The sequence below is a fragment of the Sminthopsis crassicaudata genome, chromosome 3 (assembly GCF_048593235.1).
Source record: "Sminthopsis crassicaudata isolate SCR6 chromosome 3, ASM4859323v1, whole genome shotgun sequence".
Taxonomy (NCBI): Eukaryota; Metazoa; Chordata; class Mammalia; order Dasyuromorphia; family Dasyuridae; genus Sminthopsis; species Sminthopsis crassicaudata.
Window position 1 is genome coordinate 639648468 of NC_133619.1, and position 26886 is coordinate 639675353.

A 26886-nucleotide genomic window follows, 5' to 3' on the forward strand; every position below is an offset into this window, starting at 1 on the left:
CCCAGGGGCCCAGCAGCTGTTAAGGTCCATAATTTCCCCTTTCCCGACGCCACCCAGGGCTGAAGCGCCAGGCACCGGCTCTTGTTCCATCCCGCAGCCTCTATTTACCACTCAGCTCTTGCCAGACTGGGGGAGGGGGGAAGGAGGGGCTGCGGGCCCCCTGGGATGGATCTAGGAGGAAGGACAGATTGTGGGTCCAGGTCCAGGCAGAACCGGCCTCTTCCCCCCAATGATGGCAGAAACGGACCAAATCTCAATTCTCTGTGCGACTGGCCCTTCCCTGCCCCATCTTAGTTTTCTCCTGGGTAAAAGGCAGGCCTGGAATAGCTTCCCAGGACCCTTCCAGCTCCAGAGGCTGATTGTCAGGGCCACAGGCGACTGATGGGTGGGGCTCAGCCAGGGCAGGAGCCCGGGGACAGAGATGGCTGCTTTCCTCAGGGTCAGCCTAGGGGCCCGGGCATCTGCCCTGCCAGGCTCTCCACACTCCTCCAGGCTCGGCTTTGCCCCATTAAGTAGCTGCCCCCATAAAGGCCAGACGGCAGAGAAAGAAGGGAACGAAGTTTGTCCTGGAACCCAAAAAGAACAGTGATCTTAAAATAACCAGCTCCTCTGGTCCCTTGTCCCAGCTCGGCCCGGCCCAGCGCTCCAAAAGCTCTCCATCTCACTGTCTAAATATTTGGAAAAGCGGGGAAGTTCTCAGTGACTTCTGTACCCTCCGTGTTAATGCCCCCGCCGCGGGCCCGATCCCTGCTGCCTTCCCCACACGTCGGCCTCCCCCTCTCCAGGACGGGAGACCCCCAGATCGCAAGGGCTTCTTCCACCATCAGCTCCTGTTAAAATGTCATCTCATATGGCCCCCCATCCCCTGTTCCTAATCAAGGCTTTTCCCCAGGGGAGATGAAGGTGAGAGGGATGCCAGGAGGAAGAGGATGGAGTGGGCTGGCGGCTGGGGGGGGGCTGTTGGACTTGGCAGGGATGAAAAGGGAGCGGCGCAGTCTGAGCAGGAAAGCAGAGGGTAGTGGCAGCGTGGGGGTGGGGCGGGCAGAGAGGGTGGCTCTGTCATGGAAGCATGTTCCCATCCAAACATTGGGAAGAGGGCCCAGAGACCCACAGCACTAAGCCTCTACGTCTCAAATAAATGGGCATCGAAGAGCTGATTTACAGGGCAAAACCCCTGGGAATCTCAAAGCACTCCAACTCCCCGAGCATCCATGACCCTGGGGAAACTTGGCCAGCCTCTCCCCCAGCTTTTCTGCATGGCTGTTCTTTTGCCCACATTCCCAGTCCCCGTGGGGGCGCCTAATCTGGGGCACCAGAGGGAATGATGAATTGGCATCTTGGCTGGAGGGTGAGGAGATAAAAATGGCAGAAGAATCCCACTTCCTTTTTCCTGACCATGGGGGCCCCACCCTCAGAGAGCCACCTCCTTCTCTTGAGCCTGGCTACCTCTGACCCAGCAGTTGGGTTGCTGAGACCCAGGATCTGCAAGGCAAGCTTCCCATCAGCCACTGGGGGGGGGGGCACTCTCTGGCCAGCCAAACTGAGGCTTCAGGGCTGGGCCAGAGGCATGGGGAGGGCGGCAGCGCCCCCCCCCCCCCCATGCCCTTCCGGGAGACTCCTCGGCTAGCTATGGCTCTCCAGGACTTCTAGGATGGGAAGGGTTCCGACCCAATGGAGTTGGGCCAAGAGCCTGCAAGTCCTTGGTCCTTCTGGGGCCAATTCATGCTCTATGTGATCTTGGGCAGGTCTGTTCTTTGCCTAGTTGGACTAGATAAGGTTCCAAAGTCACAGAAGGTAGAGTTAGTGGAATGTTATAAGACAGCATACAATGGAGTATAAAGGGCCCTGAGAACAGGGACTGTCAGAGCTGGGAAGGACCCTTAGAACAGGGGATGTCAGGGTTGGGAGGGCCCTCAGCACAGGGATGTCTGGCCTTTTCAGTTCTAGACACGGTGTCATGAAGGCTGGATCCGAGCCCTCCTCAGAAGTCCCAGTTGTGTGCCCTGGGTGGCCCATTTAAACCCTGATCCCACTTGCTCATCTGTAACCTGCCATCCCACCATGGGGGAGAAGCTCCAACGATTACAGTGTTTAAGACGCTGCCTGGGGAGGGGCTATGGTGGGTTTAGACCCTACAAGCCAGGAGGAGCCTCCAGGGACCCCTGCCCTTGTAAGAGGCCCAGAATGTCACACAGCTCCTAGAGGCCACGGCTGATGAACGTTTGCTGGGGCAGGAAGTCCCTTCCTTCCCAGTCTGGTTGTGTCAGGTGGGGGGCTGGTCTGGACGGCCCTTTATGGTCCCTCTGATGTTTGGCACAAGTTCAATGCTGGGAAAGAGGTGGAAGGAGATGGATGGGGGTGCTGAGGCTGAAAACCCCACGGGACTCCCAGCTGACATCAAGGACGGGAGAGGTGGAGGTGAAACCCCCTGGAACCATAGCCCTCACACATAGCAGGGGGAGCCCTGACTGGTCAGAATCTCCCAGGAGGCTGGGGATGGGGCTTGGGGAGTGGGAGTTGGGGCCCGGAAGCATTAGTTCTGGAGCAGAGGCCTCTTCTCCAATCCCATCTCTGACATAAATGTGAGACCTTGGACAAGTACTTGACTGCCTGGGGCCTCAATTTGCTTATCTGTGAATGAGGGGGTGGGCTGGCCCCCTCAGGTCCCTGCCAGCTCCTGGATCCTGACAGGAGAGGGAGCCTCATCTCTGGGGTCTTGCAGTGTGATCTGGAGACCTTTAATCCTCTTTGGGGTGCTCCTGTCCCCCACGGGAGCTGCCTTGCTCCTTCTGGGGCCCCTCAGGCTTCCTGGCCAGACCAGGCTTGGACTTTCCCAATGAGTGGCTCTGGGCGGGGCGATGGTGAGTTGTGCAAGCTGTTTAAAGATGCTGTGGAGAGGCCCCAGGGGCCAGAGGTTCGGGGTCCTTGGCTCAGTGGCTGCTCTGCCTTGCTGGCTGCACTAAGACTCCCACAAGCTGCTCACCTGTCCACCCAGGAGGGGCCCAGCTTGGCGCCCACAACTTGGTCATTTAGCTTAGGCTTGTCTGGGGGAGTTACCCACGGACGGGCCAGTCACTCTCCTCTCTGAGCCCCATCTTCCCTATCTGTAGGATGAGGCTGGGTCCCCAAGCCTGGACTTGGCCCTGAGCCTCTTTCAGCATCAAGGTCAGCTTGCCCCGCCCTCCTCTCAGCTTCCAGCCAAAGCTCCCTCTGGGTTCTAAGGCCATTGAAACGCTTAATTATCCAAGACCCCAGCAGTAGCAGCCAAGGCATTCTGGGAGGTGTGTTGGCTGGACACTGGCCTGGAAGGAACTGTCCCCTCAGCGTCCCTGGCCTCCCGCTCACGTCACCCAGGACACGCCTCTGGCTTTTACGTGCTCTCCATGTCTGTAGCAATAAGCCGGCTGGCCAGATGCCCTCCAAGGTGCCCAGGAGCAGCAGGGCATGGGAGTCCCAGACTCCTCCCCCTGGGCCTCAGCCTTAACTGTAAAGGGGGGAATGAGACTCATGATCCCCAAGGCCCCTGCCTTAAGTCCACACTCTGCCTTATAACTCTTCCCATCCTCCATCTGGCGCACTCCCCTTCTTGCTGCCTCATCACTTGCAGAAAGTCCACTTGGACCCACCCTCCTGTAGAATTAATAGCACAGTGGCAGAAGTTGTCCCTGCCCCCAAGGTGGGCCCAGCTCTTCCCCCTGGGAGCATGGCATCTGCTTCCTGTGCCAGGGGATGCCACCAGCCCCCACCCAAGTCCCTCTGGTCCCATTCCCCGCCCTGCAGACCTCCCCAGAACACCTCTGCACTGATCGCACAACTGGGGCCTGCACCGCATCTCACTGTATCCTCGAGGGCCCCTTGCCCGCTTATGTGTCACAGCAGCCCCTTCCTATCTCCTAGGTCTCCGCATACTGGAGGTGCTTAATAAATGTTTGAATTGAAAACAATTTCTGACCCTGGCTGCTCCTATTACCCAGAACAAAACCACAAGTAACAACCTTCATTCTCTCAGTAGCAATCTGGAACTGACTGAAGGCTCCTCCAACCAGCCTGGGTGGCCAGAGAGCCAGGCCTGCAGGTAGGACCAGAGTTCAAAACTAGCCACAGACACTTAGGCAGGTCGTGACCTGCCTCAGTTTCCTCATCTGGAGAGGGAAATGGCCAACACTCCAGTGGTTGCCAAGAAGGCCCCAGGTGGTCACTCAGGGGCGATAAAAGAATTGGGACGCTCCTGCTGCCGACAATGTGCCGGAGATTCCCGGCTCCTCCAAGCCGGGGACTTAGGGGAGCCCAGACTTAGGCCAAGTGGCTCGGAGGATACGAGCAATGGGGCCCATCTCTTCATCTATAAAATGGGGGTGCGGCGCCGGCAAACCACCCAACCTTCTCTGCCTGTGGATTTTCACAAAGGGGGAAGCCAGCCAGCCCAGGTAGTCACTGTATTTTATTGGAAAACATTGATCTATATTTTTCTTCACAGCTTGAACTGAACACAATATTGCCCGGTTTAAAAAATAGAACAAAACTAACCCCCCACTCCCCCAGCAGCCCCAGCCTCACTGCGCCTCGCCAGCCCGCCAGGGCCCTTCCCTGGGTGGGCAGGAGGGAGAAACCTCGTGTGCCAGGCCCCAGAAGGGCCCATCTGATCCACCGGGGCATTGGGGGTTGGGAGAAGAGAGAGGGGAAGAGGAAGTTGCCTAAGGGGGAGAAGAGCCCATTCTGCCCACCCTCATCCCAAGGGTCAGGCTGGAGAAGCGGCTGATGGCAGAGGGAGGCTCGCTGATCATGCTATCGGGCGGAGGGTGCCGAGCAGAGACACAGCACAGACGGGAGAGCCGAGCAGCCACGACGGAGACGCGAGGGGGGCGCGGGGACGGGGTCCCCTACATTGCTCTTATTGCAGCTAGGATCCACAACGGTAGCTGGGTCACCCCCCTCCCCCCCAAGCTATATATGGATTTTGCCTGAAAAAGAACGACGATTCCAAGACTTGAGCACATCGCCAAGCGACCACTGACACATTCACTCAAACTGCGGGGCTGGAGCGGAGGAAGCCGGCCGGGCGGGGGGCGGCGGGGGTTAGCACCAGATATTTACAGAACAGCTCAAGAGCTTGCTTGTGGGGAGGGGGCATTTACAAGGTGGACAGGTGCCAAGGGGGCAGGGGCTTCTCTCCCCGCCTCTCCCACGGGCCACAACATGGTGGAGCCAATTGCCAATATTTGGGGGTAAAAGCCAATGGGTTTCTTCCCGCCCTCACGCCCCTCCTTGCCCCAGCCAGCCGCCCCGATCCCCTCCTCCAATCCCAAAGGCCACAAGGGCAGCCTCCCCAACACCTCCAGACCTCTCAGTGCGGCCCCCCCAAGGTAGGCATGCAAACATTAAAGGGCTGGCTCTCTGGGCCCGCTAAGGACACTCTCCCCGCTCGCTCTTTTGCAGCTCCCGGCCACCGAAAACAGGGTCAGAGATCAAAGGGAGAGGGGGGCCCTACCGAGAGCCATGAAGGCAGGGACCCCCGGGGTGGTCTGGGGCTGGGGGAATCCGTCTGAGGGTCAGCTCAGGGGTAGAGAAGGAAGAACGGAGGGGGGTCAGAGAGCAGTCATGCAGCGTGGGACAAATCTCGAGTTGCTTTATGTCGGATTCTCAGTCGTCAGTCAGGGTTGGCTTAGAACCAGGTTATGCGAGTAAGAGTGTCGGAGAGAGCGCGCGCGAGAACAGAGATCCAAGGAGAACGGGCATCACCAGCTGCCCGAGGCCTTCATTTTGCGGTCATCATCTGTACAAACTCTGTGGGGCAAGACGGGCAGAGAAGGCTCATGAGCCCCCAAGGATCGAGCACGGGGAAGGGCCGCTCAAGGTCGTCCCCACTGAGATCATCTTTGCCCCTAGGGCTGAAGGCTCAGACACATCTTCATAGTGACCTGGCCATCCCCGTGCCCAGATCCCACCCACCACTTGTGCTCCTGGGGCTAGGGGCTCAGACCCACCTTCATAGTTGACCTGGCCGTCCCCGTCTATGTCTGCCTCTCGGATCATCTCGTCCACCTCCTCGTCAGTCAGCTTCTCGCCAAGGTTGGTCATCACGTGGCGGAGCTCCGCAGCACTGATATAGCCGTTGCCGTCCTGGAGGGGCAGATGGGAAAGGCCTTAAGTTGGCACTGTGCCAGCTCACCTGTCCCGAACCCTGTCCATGCCTCACTGAATCCTCAGATGCCCCAAATTCTGTAGACACGGGACTAGATGGGATTTCCCAGTGCTGGTGGTGGGCTTCCCCCTGCAGCTGGGGAGCACCTGGGAGCAAAGTGGGGGAAGGGCCGGTGGCCCACCTTGTCAAAGACGCGGAATGCCTCTCTTATTTCCTCCTCGCTGTCCGTGTCCTTCATCTTCCTTGCCATCATAGTCAGGAATTCAGGGAAGTCAATGGTCCCATTGCCTGCAAGTAGGTGCCCAGGTTAGTAGTACGCCTGCTGGGCAAGGCCCTCAGCCGGTGCCCGGGGGGCAGTGCCCGCCCCAGCTCCCATCCTCCTCACCATCTGCGTCCACCTCATTGATCATGTCTTGGAGCTCAGCCTCAGTTGGGTTCTGACCCAGGGACCGCATCACTGTGCCCAACTCCTTGGTGGTGATGGTCCCATCTCCATCCTTGTCAAACAGGGAAAAGGCCTCCTTGAACTCTAAAACATGAGATCACATGTCAGCGTTGGGTGGTCCACAGTCTGGCACAGAGAAGCCTGTCAGGACTCCCCAAGACCATCCACACTGCTAAAAATGGATCAAGGGGAAGAGAAGCCACGGAGCATCTGAGTGAGAGTGTCTGGAAGACCCCGGCCCCTAAGCAGCTCCACTGTCTCCTCTGGGGTAACGTTATCCCCAACAGCGGGCTCTGCCTTGGCACCGGAGGGCGCAGCCAACTTTTCCCAGCTGCTTTCCCAAACTTGGGGGAGAAGGCCACAGGAGGTACCAGCCGCCCCCAAGCCGAACCGGATTCTGCCTGTCTCCCCACCCACCCCAACTGCTGCTGGGGCTGCCCAAGGGAGGAGCTGAGCCACCGTGCGTGGGGGTGGGTGGCAATGGCGTATGGCTGACGGACAGTGCGTGGGGCGGGAGCCAGAGGTGCCGAGTGGGAGGGCCGCAGCTGGGGCTGGGTTGGCACGCGGCTCCATCCTCCCACCGGGTGCACTTCGGCACCAGATGCTCCCACGCCCCAAGTCCTCTTCAGAGCCACCGAGAACAGGAGATGTCGCTGCTGTTGCCCAAAGGCTGTTGTCTGGGGGGGATTTTGTTATCAGGGAGAGGAAGATGGAGGCGGCCACTTGCTGTCCTTCTCCCCCAGTGTCCTACCACTCTTTGGCCAAAGCCCATGGTTCTTTCAGAGTGGGGTCTGTCCTGCTCTTAAGGGATGCTCAATGACACGACACTGACCCCAGGGCACACGGCTGAGCAGCAGGGTGGGGATGGGGAGGCCGGGCCTTGGGTCCCCTCCCCAACTGGGCAGAGTGTCCACATTTCTGAGATGGCCCCTAACAGGGAGCCCCAGAAGCAGAGCCCCGAGTGAACCTTGCCCCAGCCACTCCTGCTGGTCACTCAGCAATCCTGGCCCTCGCTGGCCCTGCGGGCACAGCTGAGCTGCCGCATCTCCAGGCCCCAGTGTCCAAAGTGCCTGGCTCCCAGGCCCTCCGTGCAAGGGGCCACAGGAGACAGCGATGCTCCTCGGTCCTGGTGGTCCTGGAGCATTCTGCCCATCCCCAGAGCTGGCAGACAAGGGACAACCATTCTACGGGGGTGGGGGATGGTTGGCATACATGCAGGAGTCTGGGGGGGGGGGAAGAGGGGAGGGCTCACCTGCAATCTGCTCCTCAGTCAGCTGGTCGGCCTGGAAAAGCACAAAGGAAAGTGTCCCTGGGCTGGCCGGCCATCACCCCCTCACCCCCCTCGTGCACCCCTCCTCTCTGCTGCCTCAGGGTGAAATCCCTTGGGCACAGAGAGGTGGGTGGCACGTCCGGGTCAGCGCCCACCCTGGGTCCTGCCCAGCAGACACACTGCCTCAGGGGTGGCACCCCAGAGGAGGCGGGGGTTTGTGCTGTCACTCAGGAGGCAGGAGCCTCTCCCCTGGAGGCCTAATCAAACAGGTCTAGAAGGTTCTGCCAAACTGAAGCAGGTCAGTTCTTGAGCAGGGGAGGGAGTGGGAACACAGACCTGCACCATTAACCCAAATCCTGTCACCTCCAGCCACAGGAGGCCGCCCGTCAGGCTCAGAGCGCCCCTGCTCCTTGGCTGGGGGAGGGGGGAGTCCCGTCCTCCTTAGACTCGGGGCGTGACTGTGTGTGTGGGGGCTCACAGCCTCATTAGCCCTTCTTGGCCCGATTGATCAGTCTGGGGGGACGCAGTGAGGGCGCAGGCCCACTCCCAGCCTCCTCTCAGGATCAGCAGCTCCTGGGGGTGCGGGAGCACTTTATCCCCCTTGGAAAAAGGAACATTCAGATCCCCAGGAACTAGGCCAAATGAGCCCATCGGGAGGGCCCCCCACGTGCCCACTCTGAAGAGGCCCTGGCCTTCCCCCAGCTGCTTTTCTCCCAGCTTTATATGGAGGCCGCAGCAGCTGAGCCGAGGGCAGGGTGGGAACCCTTCAGAAAGGCCGTCGATGGGCTCCGGCTCCCAGAAGGCCAAGAATCTGCCCCGGGCCCTCCAGCAGGACAGCTGAGCAGCAGCTCAGGGCCAGGCCCAGTCTCTAAGCTGGGAGCCTTTATCGGCAGCGGGGTTCGGAGTGCTGAGAGGCTGCCCCAACTCCTGGTCGTTGCCTCGGAGGGAGGCCGGAGCCTCTGGCAGCTGAGGCTGAAGCCCACCGGAGGGGAAGGGCGTTCTCCCCGCCCCCCAGTGCAGGTACAGCTCATGGCACCCCAAAGCTGGCACCAGGTGGGAAGGAGGCCCAGAGGGAGAAGGGAGCTCGGGCGGCTGAGCAGGGAGGGAGCGCAGGGCTTTTTTGGGTACGTGTGTGGGGAGGGCGCGGGGGTGTGTCGCAGGGAGGGGAAGGAGGATTCTTCCTTTTTTCTCTTAAAATTCTAGCTGTGCCAAGGAGGAAGCCAACATCTGGGACAAGTCACTCACCCTCTCCTCACTAGAAAATGGAGGAGTTGGAGGAAGACCGTTTCTGAGGTCTGCCATTCTGGGACTGGGCCCCAGAGATAGACGCCTCCCCCCGAGCCAGAGGCCGGGGGCCGGCACTGGGAGCTGGGTACCTGTCCTTGGCCAAATCCTATTCTGCCTGGACTGCCCCCCCCCCCCGCTTTAATAATCCCCCACTGCAGACTGAAAATTCTTTGTTCAAAGCACCTGCCACCCCCTCCCCCAACCCTCAACCCCATTTTCTCAAAGCCTCATTTCCCATCCGGGTCCCCAAGCCAGCCCTTCTCTGACCCTAGCAGGCCGGGCCCTGCACCCCACGCCCTGGCCCCACCGGGCACAAGCTCAGGACAGGGGCTCGACCCTCCTCCCACCACCCCTGGCTGCCCCTCTGCACTTCCATTATTCCCACCCAGCCTGCCCTCTGTCCTCCCGTCCCATCTTTCTCCTCTGCTCTGGGCCTGCCCTCTAACCCCCCCCCCCCCTTGGCCTCCATTTTTTTGTTACCAATGGGATCATTCCCTCTTCCAGTTCCTTCTGCAAAGGCTCCAGCTACTTCCTGGGCTCTAATCAGTATCCCAGCCCCGCCTGTAGGATTAACTCTCCTCTTTTGTCTGCATACACCCCCTCCCCCCAGACCCCAGCAGGGTGGGACCCTCGGCTCGTCTCCCCCCACCCAAGAGGCTGCTCCCATTCCTAGCACTTGGGCCTGCTCTCTCCCTGGCCTATCTTTGGCTCCTTCTGGAAATCCCACCTTAACCCTCCCAACAAGGGTTCCAGTCCCCCTCCCCTTCCTGGCAAAAAACCAGAGTTTCCTCCAGAATCCTTTTAGCCCCCCCACGACCCTCCCTCGCAGCTGCCCCTCCAATTCATGCCCTCCTTCCTGGGCTAACATTGGTGGTTACCAATGGTGGGGGCGCCCCCCTCGGGGACTAACATTGCCCCCCAAAGTCTAACCCCCTTCGCCTGGATTCTCTCAGAGCCAGCTGTGCCCTCCCCTCCCCCCAAGACCAAGCCACCTCCTGTGTCCTCCAGGAGCAGCCACCTTTCTCTGAGCTCAGCCCTCCCTCCAGAGCCCCGCAACCTCCCCCTCTGCCGCACAGCAGGAACCCCCCCTGGGGCTTTGCTGCCCGCTCCCTTCCCCCGAGGAGGCAAATCCCCGCCCAAGTCTCCGCCATCCTCCGGTCGGAGCCTCCAGCCGTCCCCCCCTCCCTTCCACTCTCCCGGGAAGCTTCCCCTGCTTGGGCTCCATCTTCCCTTCCCTCCCCCTCAGTAATTTTCTGCCCTTCAAAGGTTCTCCCTGTCAGTCTAACCCTCCCCCACCCTTCCCAGAACCGAACTCTCCTCCCCCTCCCCCAGGGGGCCTCCCGCAGCGCTCCCGAGCTCACTTTCGGGGTTCAATCCCCAAACATCTGCACCTGAAGGAAATCTCTGCAACGGTCCCCTCCGCCCGGGGGTCACCCCTCATTTTCTGCCTTCCTCTGCCCCCCCATTCTCCAAGGATCTTCCCTATCAAGAGTGAAACAGCTTCCAGCGCCAAGTTCGTTCCCATCCCCCAGGCCCAAATTAATTTCTTTTCTACCATCCCCTCCCAGGCAGAAAATGACTCCCCCAAACCCTGATCAGCCCCTCCCACTCCCCAGACCAGAGCCGCCCCCTCCCGCAGAAACCGACACCCACCACGCCCCGGCAGCACCCCTCCCCCCCCCACTCGCTGGAAATCAGCCTCCCCTCCCCCACCCGTCAGAAACTGCCACCTCCGACCCCCAGAACCGAAGCTTCCCTTCTCTTCCCCCCAAACCGTGCTCCCCGGGGGCGCCGCCCGCGCCCACGCCTCGGGGCCAGAACCAGCCTCTCTTCTCCCCCTTTCCTCACCCTTCGCTGGGTAGGAAACTGATCATCTCTGCCCCTCAGACATCATCAGCCCCCCCCCCCCCCCCTCCGAGTTAGCCCTTTTCCCCTCCTCTACCCTCCAGGTGCTCCGGGGATGGGACTGACCGTTCTCCTCCCCGACCACCCCGGGGCCTCGCGGGAGAACCCTGACCATCCCCCTCCGCCTTCCCCTCCCCCACTCTAACGGTCCCCCCCACCTCCTCTGCGCACACTCACCATGGCGGGGCACGGGCGCTCCGGGCACCGGAGGAGGACGAAGAGGAGAGGAAGGAGGAGGAGGAGGAGGAGGAGGAGGGAAGAGCAGGGGTCGCGCGACGCCGGGAACGAGGCTCCGAGCGCAGCAGGGGGCACAGCTCCTGCCGGATCCGCCGCCGCCGCTGCGCGCTCGCGCCACCACAGACTGCAGCGCGCGCCGCCGATAGCCGCCCCCCTGCGCCTGCGCCTGCGCCCCACCCGTCCGTCCGCCGGCCCCGCCCCCACCAGATCCCCTCCCTCCCTGCTTCAGCGCCGCACTGCGGTGCAGAATTCCTCCGCCCGCCCCATTCCAGGCCCTGTCAGTCCAGACTCGAGCCGGATCTACCGTCGGGGTGGTGCGCACCCCCGCCCCCGTTCGCGGCTCCGGGACTATTTTGTCTGCTCTCTTTTAGCCGGAGCGGGCTCGGCGGAGGATTACCAATAGTTAGTGCGTGACATGTATTTCTCTTCTCCTCCCCCTCACCGTGTGAACTAAGCCATCATTGGCCCGCAATAGCAGCGGAAATGAGAGGGGCTCGCTCATTGGTCCGACGTTCCCTGCAATGCGTCAAACAGGAACGCGCCACCGTGAGAGGCCGAAAGGGGAACATGGAGAAAAAAGGAATACGTTGGGAGAAGATTATCTCCCGAGAGCAAAGAGATAACAGAGGATTTTAAACTACTGAAGATACAGACATCTCTCTCTTCTAATTAACCCCGCTACTGGGAGAGTGGGACGATGCTGTGGGACATGACCCTCACATTGCCCTCGTCCCACAAGTTAGATGGTCTGCCCAGAAGGATGCCGTCATCACGTAGCTCCAGCCAGGACTCAGAATGGGGGAGGGGCCACGTGATCACGTGAATGTAGAAAGCCACACCCCGGGGAGGAGAAGGGGGTGAGGGAGGCGGAGATGATTTTCCCTTCCCCCATCTTCAGTGATAACCCGGAGGCGAGTTAGGTCCTCAGTGCTGCGCCCCAGTTTAGGGAGGGACGCCCTCAGAATCCCGGGCCGAGAGATCCGGACGGCGCCTCGACCGCGGGAACCCAAAGTACTTAATCAGTGCCAGCCTCTTATTCAGCTCGTGCAAAGTCAGAGAGGGAGGGGCCTAGAACGGGGGATGTCAGGGCTGGGAGGGGCCTTAGAACAGGGGATGTCAGAGCTGGGAGAGGCCTTAGAACAGGGGATGTCAGAGAGGGAGGGGCCTAGAACAGGGGATGTCAGAGAGGGAGGGGCCTTAGAACAGGGGATGTCAGAGGGGGGAGGGGGGGCCTTAGAACAGTGGATGTCAGGGCTGGGAAGGGCCTTAGAACAGGGGATGTCAGAGAGGGGAGGGGGCCTTAGAACAGGGGATGTCAGAGGGGGGAGGGAGCTTAGAACAGGGGGTGTCAGAGCTGGGAGGGAGCCTAGAACAGGGGATGTCAGGGCTGGGAGAGGCCTTAGAACAGGGGATGTCAGAGGGGGGAGGGGGGCCTTAGAACAGTGGATGTCAGGGCTGGGAAGGGCCTCAGAACAGGGGATGTCAGAGGGGGGAGGGAGCTTAGAACAGGGGATGTCTGGGCTGGGAAGGGCTTAGAACAGGGGATGTCAGGGCTGGGAGAGGCCTTAGAAGGGGGGATGTCAGAGAGGGGAGGGAGCTTAGAACAGGGGATGTCTGGGCTGGGAGGGAGCTTAGAACTGGGGATGTCAGAGCTAGGAGAGGCCTTAGAACGGGGGATGTCAGAGATGGGAGGGAGCTTAGAACAGGGGATGTCAGGGCTGGGAGAGGCCTTAGAACAGGGGATGTCAGAGAGGGAGGGGCCTTAGAACAGGGGATGTCAGAGGGGGGAGGGAGCTTAGAACAGGGGGTGTCAGAGCTGGGAGGGAGCCTAGAACAGGGGATGTCAGGGCTGGGAGAGGCCTTAGAACAGGGGATGTCAGAGGGGGGAGGGGGGCCTTAGAACAGTGGATGTCAGGGCTGGGAAGGGCCTTAGAACAGGGGATGTCAGAGAGGGGAGGGGGCCTTAGAACAGGGGATGTCAGAGGGGGGAGGGAGCTTAGAACAGGGGATGTCTGGGCTGGGAAGGGCTTAGAACAGGGATGTCAGGGCTGGGAGAGGCCTTAGAAGGGGGGATGTCAGAGAGGGGAGGGAGCTTAGAACAGGGGATGTCTGGGCTGGGAGGGAGCTTAGAACTGGGGATGTCAGAGCTAGGAGAGGCCTTAGAACGGGGGATGTCAGAGATGGGAGGGAGCTTAGAACAGGGGATGTCAGGGCTAGGAGAGGCCTTAGAACAGGGGATGTCAGAGAGGGAGGGGCCTTAGAACAGGGGATGTCAGAGGGGGGAGGGGGGCCTTAGAACAGTGGATGTCTGGGCTGGGAGAGGCCTTAGAACAGGGGATGTCAGAGAGGGAGGGGCCTTAGAACAGGGGATGTCAGAGGGGGGAGGGGGCCTTAGAACAGTGGATGTCAGGGCTGGGAAGGGCTTAGAATTTAGAACATGATGAACAATGAGCAAGAAGGGGCAAGCCTCATGTATGGACAGGGGCTCACACGTGTTGAGCCTAACATTGTATGACTTGAAAGGAGAAAAAGTAGACATCTTTATCCTGTTCTCTCTCCATCCTTTTTCAATTCCTGCCAAGAAGGGAATCAGGAAGTTGGGCCTGGAGTCTGGTCTGCACTCTAGAGAGGGGAGGGTACAAGGCTAAGATTATATCTATCTGTGGCTTTCAATATTGGTTTAGGGGATATGATTGGGTTCAAACTTCTTATCACTTCCTCATTTCTGAGGGGAGGGAGACCCCCCTATAGATCTAAGGCTTGACCCTTTCCCACTTAATACCAATTCCATAAAGAACATAGTGAATAGCAAAGAAAGCTATTTACCCTATGTAGAAAAACAAAAATAAGAAAAGATATACAAAGGAGAACATATACAGAGTGAAGGAACTCTCCCTTGGGATAACTGACATGAGTTTTTGATCTCACCAAGGGGAAACCACCCAGTGTCTAGGGAAACAAAGCCAAGGATGGGGACAGTGGAGACGGCCCACTTCTCTCCTGGCTTTTCCTTCAACAACTTGAAGTGGGATTGTCCTCTTTCATCTTCTCCCAAACAAGAAACCAGAAGCACCCAACGCAACTTGAAACTTGGAGTCCTGAAGAACACTTGAAGGTTAATGAGGCTCCGAAGGGCCTGGCCCAGAACTGGAGCCTCGAATTCTGCTCAGCCCTTCCCCCAGGGCAGGACATTCCTCCCCTCCAGTGAGGAGAGTCCCATAGCAGTGGGCTTTTAGACTGGGGTTACACTCAAAATGAAAAATTGCAGAATCTTAACAACCGTATGCAAGCATGTTCTCAATCTCTAGCAAGAAGAGAAAGAAAATCAAAATAGCCCAGAGATTTTACCTCACTCCCTGCAAATTGGTAAAAATGACAGATGGGAATAATTGGTGTAGGAGAAATTGTGGAGAAATAGGCAAACTAATGAATTCTTGGTGGAACTTGACTAGTACAAGCATTCTGGAGAACAATTTGGAATTAGGAGAATAAAGTGACTAAAATGTTCCAACCCTTTGACCCAGAGATTCCATTGGCAGGCACTGAAATAAGGAAGTCGTTGGAAAAAAGAATGGTTCCATATGCACCAAAATATTTATAGAAGTATTTCATTTTTGCAGTGGTAAAGAAGTGGAAATAAAGTTAACAGTCATTAATTGGGGAATGGCAAAATTAGTTGTGGTCCATGAATGTATGAAAATATTACTATATTGTAAGAAAAGACAAATCTGAGGAATAAAGAGGATTATGGAAAGATTTACACAGTAGCAAAGAAGTGGAAACAAAGTAGATGGTCATTAATTGGGGAATGACAAAATTAGTTGTGATTTATCAATGTATTAGAACATTACTGTATTGTAAGAAAGGACAAATCTGAGGAGTAAAGTTACATAGTAGCAAAGAAGTGGAAACAAAGTAGATGGTCATTAATGGGGAATGACAAAATTAATTGTGGTTCATGAATGTATTAGAATATTACTGTATTGTAAGAAAGGACAAATCTGAGGAGTAAAGTTACATAGTAGCAAAGAAGTGGAAACAAAGTAGATGGTCATTAATGGGGAATGACAAAATTAATTGTGGTTCATGAACGTATTAGAATATTACTGTATTGTAAGATAGGACGAATCTGAGGAATAAAGAGGATCACGGAAAGATTTACACAATCTGATGCTGAGAGAAATAAGCAGAACCAAGGAAACAATATATACAATGACTTCAATGATGTAGAAGGAAAAAAACCAATCTTCACAAAATAGTCAAATGTGAATGTGGCAAAATTACCAAAAAAAAGCATGACTCTAAAGGAGAGATGAGAAAATATCTTTTTTTTTTTTTTGCTCTATTGCAAAGGCTGATTAGGTGACTCAAGATAGCAAATATTTTCTGATGTATTGGTCATTTTTTTGCTGATTTTTTTTCTTCTCCTTATGCTTTTTGTCTTTTTTAAGAATATTTTTTGTCAGGAGGACCTGAGTTCAGAAACAACCTCAGACATTTAATAATTCCTAGCTGTGTGACCCTGGGCAAGTCACTTAACCCCAATTGCCTCAGCAAAAGTAATAATAATAATAATAAATAAATATATATATATATATATATATATATATATATATATATATATATATATAAAATTCCTTTTGTTATATGGCATGGCAAGAGAAGGGGGGAGGGAGAGGGTTACTGGGAAAAATTCTGATGATGTTTTTAAAAAAGATATAAATAAAATTAATTAAAAAAAAAAAAAAGAATGTTGCACAATTACAAAGAAGCAGCTTGGCTCCTGAGAGGAGATGTAAGAAATTGTTCCCCCCTATTCCTTTGCAGAGGTAGAGGGTCCAAGAATTTGAAACACTGCATTCTCTCAAAATTGTTTTTTCAATATAGTAATAGGTTTTTGCTCACTTATTTTCCTCATTTTTTTTTTTTTTTTTGTTAATTATTATACAGAATGGATCTCTAGGAAGGGTAAAGGGGAGAAATACAAGGGTATTGGGTAAAAATTTGAGTATTTGAAAAACAAAAGATATCAAGACAATTTTTTTTTCAAAAACTGTCAGGGCAGTATCACTTCTAATACAATCTCAAAGAGATCATAAAAGAGGGAAAAGAACACATGCAAAAATGCTTGGAGAAGCTCTTTCTGTGGCGGCAAGAAACTGGAACCTGAGTGGATGCCCATCAATTGGCAAATGGCTGAATAACTTATGGTATGAATGTGATGGAATATTATTGTTTTATAAGAAATGATGAGCACATTAATTTCAGAAAAGCCTTAGAGAAACTTATAGATGCTGCTGCTGAGTAAAAGAGTGGAACCAGGAGAACCTTGTACATAGTAAGAGAGAGATTCTATAGGATCAACTATGATGGACTTGACTCTTCTCAGCAATACAGTGATCTAAGACAGTTCCAATGGACTAGGATGGAAAATGTCATGTGCTTCCCAGAGAAAGAATTATGGAGCCTGATTGCAGATTGAAGTATACTCTTTTTATTTTTTGTTTGCTTTTTCTTTCTTTTCTTTCCCCTTTTGTTTTGATTTTTCTTTTACAATATGACAAAAATGGAAATATGTTAAAAAAAATGATTGTACTCATGTAACCCATATCAGATTGCTTTGTTGTCTTAGGGAAGGGGAAAGTAAGAAAGGAAAGGAGAGAAAAAAATCATAACTTTAAAATCTTACAAAAATGAATGCTGAAAACTATATATGGAATTGGAAAAATAAAATATTATTGAGGGAAAAAAAACTGTCAGGTGTAGAAGAGACTTCAGAGATCCTCCATTCTACTTGATTTCTTCCAGGGAGCTCCCATATAGTCCATGGGAATACTTCTTTCAACAGTGTGGCTAGAAACCTGTTGATACCTTATCTTGAGCCACTCTTGTCTGTTATCCTGAAAATCCATTGTAGATCCACCTGATGTGCTTCAGCGCCCTCCCCCCCCCCCAGATCTCTTGACATTACCAATGGAAGGCATGGCCTATCCATCTGTAATTGATCAATTGATCAATTAATAAGTATTTATTCAGTTTTTTTCCAGTGTCAGGCATTGTGCTTGATGCTAAAGATGGATATGTAGTATATCCCCTCTGGGCTGTCTTCCAACTCTTACGTTCACTGATATTTTGGGTTCCTAAAGTGTGAGTTGACAACTGCTCTTCTTAGAGTTCTAGAGGGTCAGACTAAGGGACTGGGAGTCTCTATCTAGAATGCTTCCCCCAATGTCATTGACCATTTACAAAGGAATATTTACTGAGAAGATAGATGCACAAAAGCATCCTTCAAGCCCAGAGCACACTCTTCCATTTGTATACATTTGCTCCTTAGCGGAAAGTGGGCTCAAGTTCAAAGCACAGGAGTACTGAGGCATATATATAGGGAACATGTGGGGATGAGAGAGAGAGTGCCTTATGGGTCCTGCTTTGGGGAATTTTTTTCTTCCATCGGTGAGTCTCCATATTTTGCTTCTATGTGCAACATAAATTGCTTCTTTCTTTATTCATCTGGCCTAGCTCCTTGCAAGACGTAGTGCCTCGGCTGATGGAACAATTCTTGGATTTTCTCAAGTTGTTCCGCAGAGATATTTTGCACAATTCAGTTAATGTTGTTGCTGGCTGGCTCCAGTAGTTTCTCCTACTATCTCTGATTGCTGAGGAGATGTCTTCTGGCTCTTCTGAGCATTTGAAGTTTACAAACCTGTTCTATTGTCTCCAGATATTCTTTCAGTCAAGATCAGAACAGAATAAAAAGAGGGAGAAACAGGTTCCATGTGTTCAGGGACACATGGCAACTGAGTGGGGAGATAAGATTGCTTATTACATCTCTACTCTGGTGCCATGGGGGAAAAATTGCTTAAAGTAGAGATTTTTGGCTCATGTCTAGAGTCTTCCTGAGAGGAGAGAGTAGAAAGGTACTCGGTGCAATATAAGTCAGATATGGGACAGACTTAAAACACATTTTTCTAACTTGTAACTACTCTTATCCTCTCTCAGGAGGTTGATGTCTCAACCTCACCAGAATGTGGGCCTTCTGATTAGGCACTGCACATTTCACCTTGGCTTTTCACTGTACAATTCCCGTTTCACGTCTTCTACCAGGACTACAGTTGTCCCCTTCCAAAACAGTGTTGGTGGTCATATACTCTGATGAAGGAACTCTACTTCTATCAGTTATGTCTCGGACATGGTCTTCCTTTAGGACTTAGCTGGTATAATTCTTGTCCAATCAGCCATTATGTTAGAACCAGATGAGTTTTATAATGTGTCCTGGAATCAGGAAGATCTGAGTCCAAAACTAGTCTTGGACATTAACCCACTAGCTGTGTGATCCTGGGCAAAGCACTTACCCTGCTTGCCTCAGTTTCCTGCTCTGCAAAATGGGAATAATAGTAACACCTACCTCCCAGAATTATTATGAAGATCAAATGAAATAATAATTGTAAAGCACCTAATACAGTGTCCAGCACCCAGTAAGTGCTATATAAATGCTAGCTATTATTATTAGTTAGAAAGCTGTCAGCTCTGACTCATAGATGCCCAGGAGAGAGAGGAATATCTATCTCCTGTTTAATAGCCAGAACTACTCTTAACCATAGACCTTGCAGTGCTCTCATTATTCCTGTTGTCTCTCTTGGGTGTGTCAAAGGTGTGAAATGGGTAAGGAGATGAGGTCAAGTGTTGACTATGGCTGTCTTGGATCACCTCTGCTTCCCCAGGAGGAAAGGCCAACTCTCCTGCCTCCCATTCCCCAAATCCCTCATCCCCAACCACTTACAATTGGCTCACAAGGAGAAAAGGTACTCCAGCTGTGAAATAAGGGCTTTGGACAAAGAGGGTTGACCTCCATCCCTGGTGATAAATGAATGAATCTTCCTCTTGGCTCTAAGGAAAGTCCCCTCCCCTCTCTCAGATCTTGTTTTCCATCTTTGTAAAAATCAAAAGATTGGTCTACATAATGATATAAAGGGAAAGCTGCCGGGTCTGGAGTGTGAGTCCTACCTGTGGGACTTTGGCCAAATCACTGAGCTTCAAATTCTGTTCTGGGTACTTATTATCTGTGTGGTCCTGGGCAAATACTTCCTTTAACCCCCAGAGCCTCTGTTCTCCTTTCTAGAAAACAAAGGCTTGGATGACCTCGAAGCTTCCTTCAGGCTCAAAATCTGTTATCCCTAAGGTATCTGCCAGCTCCCTCATGGGAATCTGAGGAATTTTTGTGAGGGATTAGCTCCAAGTCCTCTCACAACTCCCATTCCTAAAACATCTTATCTATTGTTTATCAAAGTTACCTCTCTCTCTGTCGGTTTCTCCTCTCTGTTTTTCTCTCTGTCTCTGTTCATCTGTCTTTATCTGCTTGTGTCTGTCTGTCTCTTTCTTTCTCTCTCTCTCTGTCCTCCTTTCCTTTACGGCTGTCTTTATTTCTGTTTCTCTGTCCTCATGTCTCTCTTCTCTCTCTATCTCTCTCCCCCTCTCTCTGTCTCTGTCTGTCTCTCTCCCTCCTCCTCTCCTACTCCTTACTCCCTCTCCCTGTTTCTCTCTGTGTCTCCTTTCCCTCTCTCTCTCTCTCCCTCTTTCCCTTCCCCTTTCCCTCTCTTTACCCACTCCCTGTTTTTCTTTGCCTGTTTTTCTCTGTCCTCCTGTCTCTGTTCTCTGTCTCCTCTCTACATTTTTCTCTTCTCTCTCTCCCCCCCACTTCTCTCCAGTTCCCAGAAATAAGTCTCTTAATCGAATGCCAAACAGGAAGAAACAACTGAATTGAAGACCTAATTATTAAGAATAATAAGTGTGAAGAGGAGCACAATGGCCTTATTTGAGGGACTGGGGGGGTGGGGTGCTCTTCCTCTTCCTTCCTCTTTGATTTTTAGATCACTTACCCCGGTTAAAAAAAAAAAAGCCCAGGTCTATATAGAAAGATTCAGTTTTAAACATATATGCCTTCAGACCTCAGCCTCCAGATGCCACAGAGCCTTTTGTCCCTCAGGCTCCTTTTGTGTATAAACTGGAGAATGTGCCAAAGAAAAGCCCAATCTGAGCCACAAGATTTGAGGAGCATGAAGTGATTTTGTGCCTATATGGATATAAATGTGTCCATCTAGTACCTGGGGGTATCTGGAAAGGGCTCCAGGAGAAGGCAGCGCTTGAGCCCAGAGCCTTGAAGGGAGCTATTGAGCTGAGGAGGGAGAGAACTCTAAGAGCAAGGGTTGGTGGGCAAAAGCTCCCTGGCTGGAGATGAATATCCCAAAAGGCAAACTGCAAACAGGTCAATTTGAGATAATTAGACAGCAGGAAGTGAGCCTGGCAAGATGGCCTGGACCCAGATTGTAAAGGACTTTAAACACCAGACAGAGGACTCTGAAGTTGACAAAGCCTGACATAGGGATGTGTCACAAAGACGCCGGTTCAAGTGCTTCCTCTGACTTATACTGGTTGTGTGATCCTGGCCAAGTCATTTAGTTTCTCCATATTTTAGACAGCTCCCCCAAATCTCTGCACAAAAGGTGGCAGTGGTTTTCCTACCCAAGGAGTTCCCTAGGTCATTGAAATTATAGGTCCAGTTCCTTATCTCCTGTTCCTAGAGGGTATATACAAAGCATTGATAGTTATTGAGAGAAGGAGTGACACAGTCAGATGAGCTAGAAATATCCATTTGAATGGGATGTAGGGAATGGATCAAAGAAGGAAGAGATTGCATGGAGATACAGCGGGAGGGAGGCTTCTCTAAGGAGGCCCTGAGTGAGGGGGGCTTATGGGATGAGCAGCACATGATAGGTGCTTAATAATGTTTATTGATTGATGTACTCATTGATTGGCAGTTGATTGGCTATAGGGATTAGAGCGACTCATTGAAAATAATTTCTAAGTTGTGAATTTTGTTGACTGGAATGATGGTGGTTTTTCTCCAGAAAGAGAAGAGAGTTTGGGGAAAGGTAATGAGTTCTGATTTGGATAGATTGATTTTGAGGGATCCATGACACTATCTGGCAGGCGGGATAGATTTGGGAGTCATCTGTATAGAGATGGGAATTAAGCCAGTGGGAGCAGAGGAGGTCACCCAGAGTGTGTGGAGGGAGAAGGGAAAAAGGACAGAGAGTGATCCGAATGATGAACCAGCAAAAGAGACTGAGAAGGGGAGAAGGGTCAGACAGGCAGGAAGAGAGTCAGGAGAAAACAGTGTCACAGAAACCTAGAAAGAAGGGGACTGGGTTTATTTTTTAAAATATATTTTATTGATTTTTTGGGTACTTATATCACAGTCATTTCGAATCCTGTTTCCCTTGAGATCCAACTCTCCCAAGTGACCAAGAAAACCAAATCAGGAACAATTTAGACTCGGCAATGATACCCTAGTCTAATAATTCCCCTCTTTTCCAAGAAGGAGCAGCTTTGCTTTATCCTCTCTTGCTCTTCCATCTTCACTGTTTTTTCCCATCACTCAAAGTTCAACTGCCTTTTAGGAAACCTTTCACTTACACCATATGCAGTCCTAATACAGATTTCTCCCTTGTTTTACTCCGTGTCAATTCATACAACTCTTCCCGTGTTTTCCTGAATGGTTTGCATCCATCATTTCTTATTTTATGGTGCTGTGAATACTTTTTTTGGTTCATGAATCGCCAATGCTTGATACGTAGTAAGAATTCAGCAACTGCTGGTTGATTAGTAGTAGAGCTAAGGGAAGAGTTTATTTTTATTTTCTTATTTTTTGTCTGGGAACCCACTTTCTTTCCAAGTCTTTATTACCACAACAATTGCCGCAGGGCTCTTTATTCTAGCAATAAAGAAATCATTGGAGACCTTGGAGATGCAGTTGGGGACAAAAGCCAAATTCAAAGAGATTGACAGGCGTGTGGTAGTTAAGAAAGTGGAGCCAATGAATATATATCACTGATAGCTTCTTTCCATTAGCAGTTTGGCCATGAAAGGGAGCAGAAGAGATATACGTATTAGGGTACTGGCAAATCTTTAACAAGTGAGTCTCTAAAAAAAAAATCTACGAATGACACACTTTTAAATTTAATTTATATCATTAGTATTTTCTCTGTCGTGTTCTTGACTCTAGATGGTCAACAAAACAATAAATCAAGAGCTGATCTGTAGAATTTGCTGATTTCCACAGGTAAATAAATGCTCACATTGAAAATTTAACAATTGGCTCCGTGGTTTGAGCATACTTCTAAATATAAGTCAGTAACTTGTGGATGGCCAGTGAAAGACATGGGTATGGAAGATAGAGTACCATGTGTGAACAGAGAGGAAGCCAGTTTAGTTATGAGATGCAATCTTCCTTTTTAGTTCTATGCCCTGTGCACATTACTCTCCTTCACATACATGCGTCTTGCAAGTAAACTGGCCAAGTAAATTTGAAAAAGCAAAGTTGCAAGTAAATTTGATTTAAGGGACAGCTAGTTGTACAAGTCCCCTGACTCACTTTCTCCTCCAGAGCCATCTGGGTCCACTGGGGCAAGATATAGATTGAGAGGATGGTTACAAACTCCTTGCCTTTCCTGCTCTCCCAAGTTGTTGGTATTCTCTCTCCCCACTTACCTTACTGAATATTTATTTCATATTTACTCTTTATGTAGCATGAGTATATCCATAGCCATCATGGGTTTCTCTCTCTCTCTCTCTCTCTCTCTCTCTCTCTCTCTCTCTCTCTCTCTCTCTCTCTCTCTCTCTCTCTCTCTCTCTCTCTCTCTCTCTCTCTCTCTCTCTCTCTCTCTCTCTCTCTCTCTCATCATATTTACTCTTTATGTAGCATGAGTATATCCATAGCCATCATGGGTTTCTCTCTCTCTCTCTCTCTCTCTCTCTCTCTCTCTCTCTCTCTCTCTCTCTCTCTCTCTCTCTCTCTCTCTTTCTCTCTCTCTCTCTCTCTCTCTCTCTCTCTCTCTCTCTCTCTCTCTCTCTCTCTCTCTCTCTCTCTCTCTCTCTCTCTCTCTCTCTCTCTCTCTCTCTCTCTCTCTCTCTCTCTCTCTCTCTTCTGTTGAAGCAATTGGGGTTAAGTGACTTGCCCAGGATCATACAGCTAGGAAGTGTTAAGTGGCTGAGGTCAAATTTGAACTCAGGCCCTCCTGACTTCAGAGCTGGTGCTCTATCCTCTGTGCCATCTAGCTGCTCCTTTTTTCTTATCCCTCCCTAGGCTTTTTGGCTTGCGCAGCCCACCTTTACCGATGTTGACAGAGTGGTTCCTCAGAGGAATCTGGACAACTGAATTTCAGGACATGATAACCTTGGTGTGGAGGATGTATCCCTCTTTTACTTAGAATTGTAGGCCCTGAGCCCCACCAATGTGCTTCTTACTTAAACAAATCAGTGAAGATGACACCACTAATTATTAAATATATCAACTTTACTCATAGGATATGAAGTAATAATAATCATGACATAAGGTTTGCTTATAAGCCTGGGCCACACTTTCTCACAAATACACACAATTTCCATAAGGAAAGTGGGCACAAACTGCAAGGAACCCAGAAGTGATGCACATGAATGGGGAAATCCATGTAGCTGGAGCAAATCAAACTTCTAGACAAGCTTTGTTGTCCTCGATCTCTGTAAGAAACGGCTCACCCCATGGATCATTTGCTACCTGGGACCGCTCTTTTGGGCCTCTGTAATCTACTAGGTGAAGTCATGTACCTGCTATTCTTTTAGCCATAATTCTGAGATCTGCAAAGCTATTCAAGCTTGAGGGGGCTTTCAGAATTTCCCTCCCTTGATTGGAAGAGGACATTGGGCAAACTTGTGAGGGATTTTCCGCCTTTCAAAGTGTAGATGGTATTAATAACCAAGGCAGATAAGTCCACCCAGTTCTTCAAACCACAAGTTTCTTCTAACCTACAACCAGTTCTTTCAAACTGCACCCTTTTTTCTTCTTCCAATCAGATCAGCTCTCCACCAATAGATTTAGGGCATTGATTATCTCTAGTGATCTGATCTTTGCTAGGTTTAACTTAAAGCAGCTTCTATGGTCTTCCTTTCCTTTGTTTCTGCTGGCTTCTTAACTCCATTAGCTTTTATGATCTATATTCTGTCTTCTGGCTTCTAATGTCCCTGCCTTAAACTCTTTGGCTTTTTTTTTTAAATTGGCTTTTAATCTCTTTCCTATCTCAAAGCCTGCTTTCCTTCTCTAGCTTAGATTTAGAAAAGCCCACTCCACATTTCTGTCAAATATGACACAAATAGTCAACATAGAATTGTCCCATAATCCTTAAAGGGTTCTTTGATCCAAAATTTCCCATGTACAAAATTCAGATTTTTTTTCTCCTGTCTTAATGCTATTTTTAAAAATTTATTTTATAATTATAAAATTTTTTGACAGTACATATGCATGAGTAATTTTTTTTATAACATTATCCCTTATATTCATTTTTCCAAATTTTCCCCTCCCTCCCTTTACTCCCTCCCCTAGATGACAGGCAATCCCATACATTTTACATGTGTTACAGTATAACCTAGATATAATTTTCTTGTTGCACGTTAAGAATTGGATTCCGAAGGTATAAGTAACCTGGGTAGATAGACAGTAGTGCTAATATTTTACATTCAATTCCCAGTGTTCCTTCTCTGGGTGTAGTTGTTTCTGTCCATCATTGATCAGCTGGAAGTGAGTTGGATCTTCTTTATGTTGAAGATTTCCACTTCCATCAGCATACATCCTCATACAGTATTGTTGTTGAAGTGTATGATGATCTCCTGGTTCTGCTCGTTTCACTCAGCATCAGTTTATGTAAGTCTCTCCAGGCCTCTCTGTATTCCTCCTGTTGGTCATTTCTTACAGAGCAATAATATTCCATAACCTTCATATACCAGAATTTACCCAACCATTCTCCAACTGATGGACATCCGTTCATCTTCCAGTTTCTAGCCCCTACAAAAAGAGCTGCCACAAACAAAAAATTCACATGTTTAAAAACAGTAATACATATATTAGCAGCTGGGGAATAATGCATTGTAGCCACAAGTACCATTAGTTAGTACTTTTACCTTTGAAGTGCTGTTTTTGTCTCAAATCCTCTCAGAACTGTCTGTGTTTCTGCTCAAATTGCTTCCCCCCATATTTGTAACATAAATATCTTTTTTTTTTAAACCTCTTTTAGCAAAGAAAATATCCATGCAAGTAAGGAGCAATACCTTACATGTAGTTATTATATATTTATATATAACTATATATACATGCATTTATACTCCCCCCTCCCCCCACCCAGGCACAACCTGCAAATAAATCATTGAACCCCAGTGTGAGTACAGGCCTATAGGCATGTAGGCATGTAGGCATATAGGGGTAAGCAAATAATTTATAATAGTATATATATATGTATACTACATATGCATACGTACATACACACACACGTACATACACACACACACACACACACACACACACACACATATATATATATATATATATTCTGTGTTTTCTTATATATGCACGTTGTCTCCTTCCAAAAGGTGGTAAGAGTCCTTGATAGTAAGGATAATTTACTTTTCTGTCAGTGTATCCCTATTGTCTAGCACAGTGCCTGATGCATAGTAGGTGTTTAATAAATGCTTATCAATTTATGGTAGGGACAAGTAAAGGTTTTTTTTTTGTTTTGTTTTGTTTTGTGGTTTTTTTTCCCCTGAGGTAATTGGGGTTAAGTGACTTGTCCAGGGTCCCACAGCTAGGAAGGGCTAAGTATCTGAGGTCAAATTTGAACTCAGATCCTCCTGACTTCAGGCCTGGTTCTCTATTCACTGTGCCACCTAGCTGCCCCCAGGATTTTTTTAAAGAATGGAATAAATCTGGGCATGGGACAGCTAATAAATCTGCTTTACTGGAATGTAGAGCACATAAAGGGGATTAAAATATTTGAAAAGTAGATGGGATAAGGGATTTAAATGCCAGGGTTGGTGGACTTTGTATTTTAGCCTAGAGGAAAGGAAGCTCATGAAAGTTTTTGGCAGGGGAATGACCTGATCCGAGTAGATTATTTTTGCAGCTATGCGGAGAATAGATTGGAAGGTGGAGATCTGGAAACAGGAGTGGTCTTTAGCTCTATAGGAAGAAGAGCGAAGTTAAAAAGGAAGCCACTGTCTGTTCTGGGCCCAGATCTTTATCTATCTGCAGGGTTTATGTTGCATGTACTTAGCTATTCTAGATCTCTGAATTGATCATCCAAACTGTATAACAGTGTGCATAATTGATATTCTTCATCCACTTGGTTTTTTTCTGTATACATAGTTAGTTTTTTTTTTTTTTTTTTTTTTTAAGGCAATCAAGATTAGATGAGTAGCCTAGAATCACTTAGTAGCCTCAGTGTCTGAAGCTGGATTTGAATTCAGATTCTCTTGGCTCCAGGACTGGTGTTAGATTATACTTTTCAATAAATTATAGATCTCATTTAAGAGACTCTGCAATGTTTTGGGACTGAATACAATCAGCTCAAATAGAAGCACCTGGAGGATCTCATTATCTTCCATTTGGGCTTTCTTATTACAGGAGAGTGGGCTAATTTTTTGGTGGATATCTATATTTCTTCTTCATGCCTTCCTTGTTAATAACCTAAGGAATAATTTAACAACCTTCTTTCTATTTCTTATATATGCACGTTGTCT

General features: G+C 50.3%; 2 protein-coding genes across 4 annotated transcripts in view; one reads left to right on the forward strand and one right to left on the reverse strand.

Annotated features, from left to right (window-relative positions):
• The window catches only part of PTGIR (prostaglandin I2 receptor), a 4255-nt gene extending 1656 nt beyond the window's left edge, over positions 1-2599 (forward strand). The window contains 1 exon segment of the mRNA XM_074306971.1: positions 1-2599. This exon segment is cut by the window's left edge and continues 171 nt beyond it. Within this exon segment, the coding sequence (XP_074163072.1) occupies positions 1-63 (63 nt within the window). The 3' untranslated portion in view covers positions 64-2599.
• A 1827-nt stretch (positions 2600-4426) lies between these two features.
• Positions 4427-11460, reverse strand: CALM3 (calmodulin 3). Of its 3 annotated transcripts, none has more exons than XM_074306975.1 (6): positions 11227-11460; positions 7840-7870; positions 6528-6671; positions 6324-6430; positions 5985-6120; positions 4427-5784 (listed from the first exon to the last, which is right to left on the reverse strand). In XM_074306975.1, the coding sequence occupies exons 1-6, from the start codon at positions 11227-11229 to the stop codon at positions 5756-5758; spliced, it is 450 nt and encodes a 149-aa protein (XP_074163076.1). In that variant the 5' UTR covers positions 11230-11460; the 3' UTR covers positions 4427-5755. The 3 variants fall into 3 exon arrangements, with proteins under 3 accessions (XP_074163076.1, XP_074163074.1, XP_074163075.1); XM_074306973.1 differs by lacking the exon at positions 11227-11460 and adding an exon at positions 9103-9273; XM_074306974.1 differs by lacking the exon at positions 7840-7870 and having other exon boundaries at positions 11208-11459.
• Positions 11461-26886: the final 15426 nt, after the last annotated feature.

Coding starts and splice junctions, on each gene's coding strand:
- CALM3 (XM_074306973.1), bottom strand. CDS start 9,159: ATGGCAGACCTCAGAAACGGTCTTCCTCCAACTCCTCCATTTTCTAGT. Junction 6,672..7,839: donor GACTGAGGAGCAGATTGCAG/GTGAGCCCTCCC, acceptor CTCATGTTTTAG/AGTTCAAGGAGGCCTTTTCC. Junction 5,785..5,984: donor CGGCCAGGTCAACTATGAAG/GTGGGTCTGAGC, acceptor CTTGCCCCACAG/AGTTTGTACAGATGATGACC.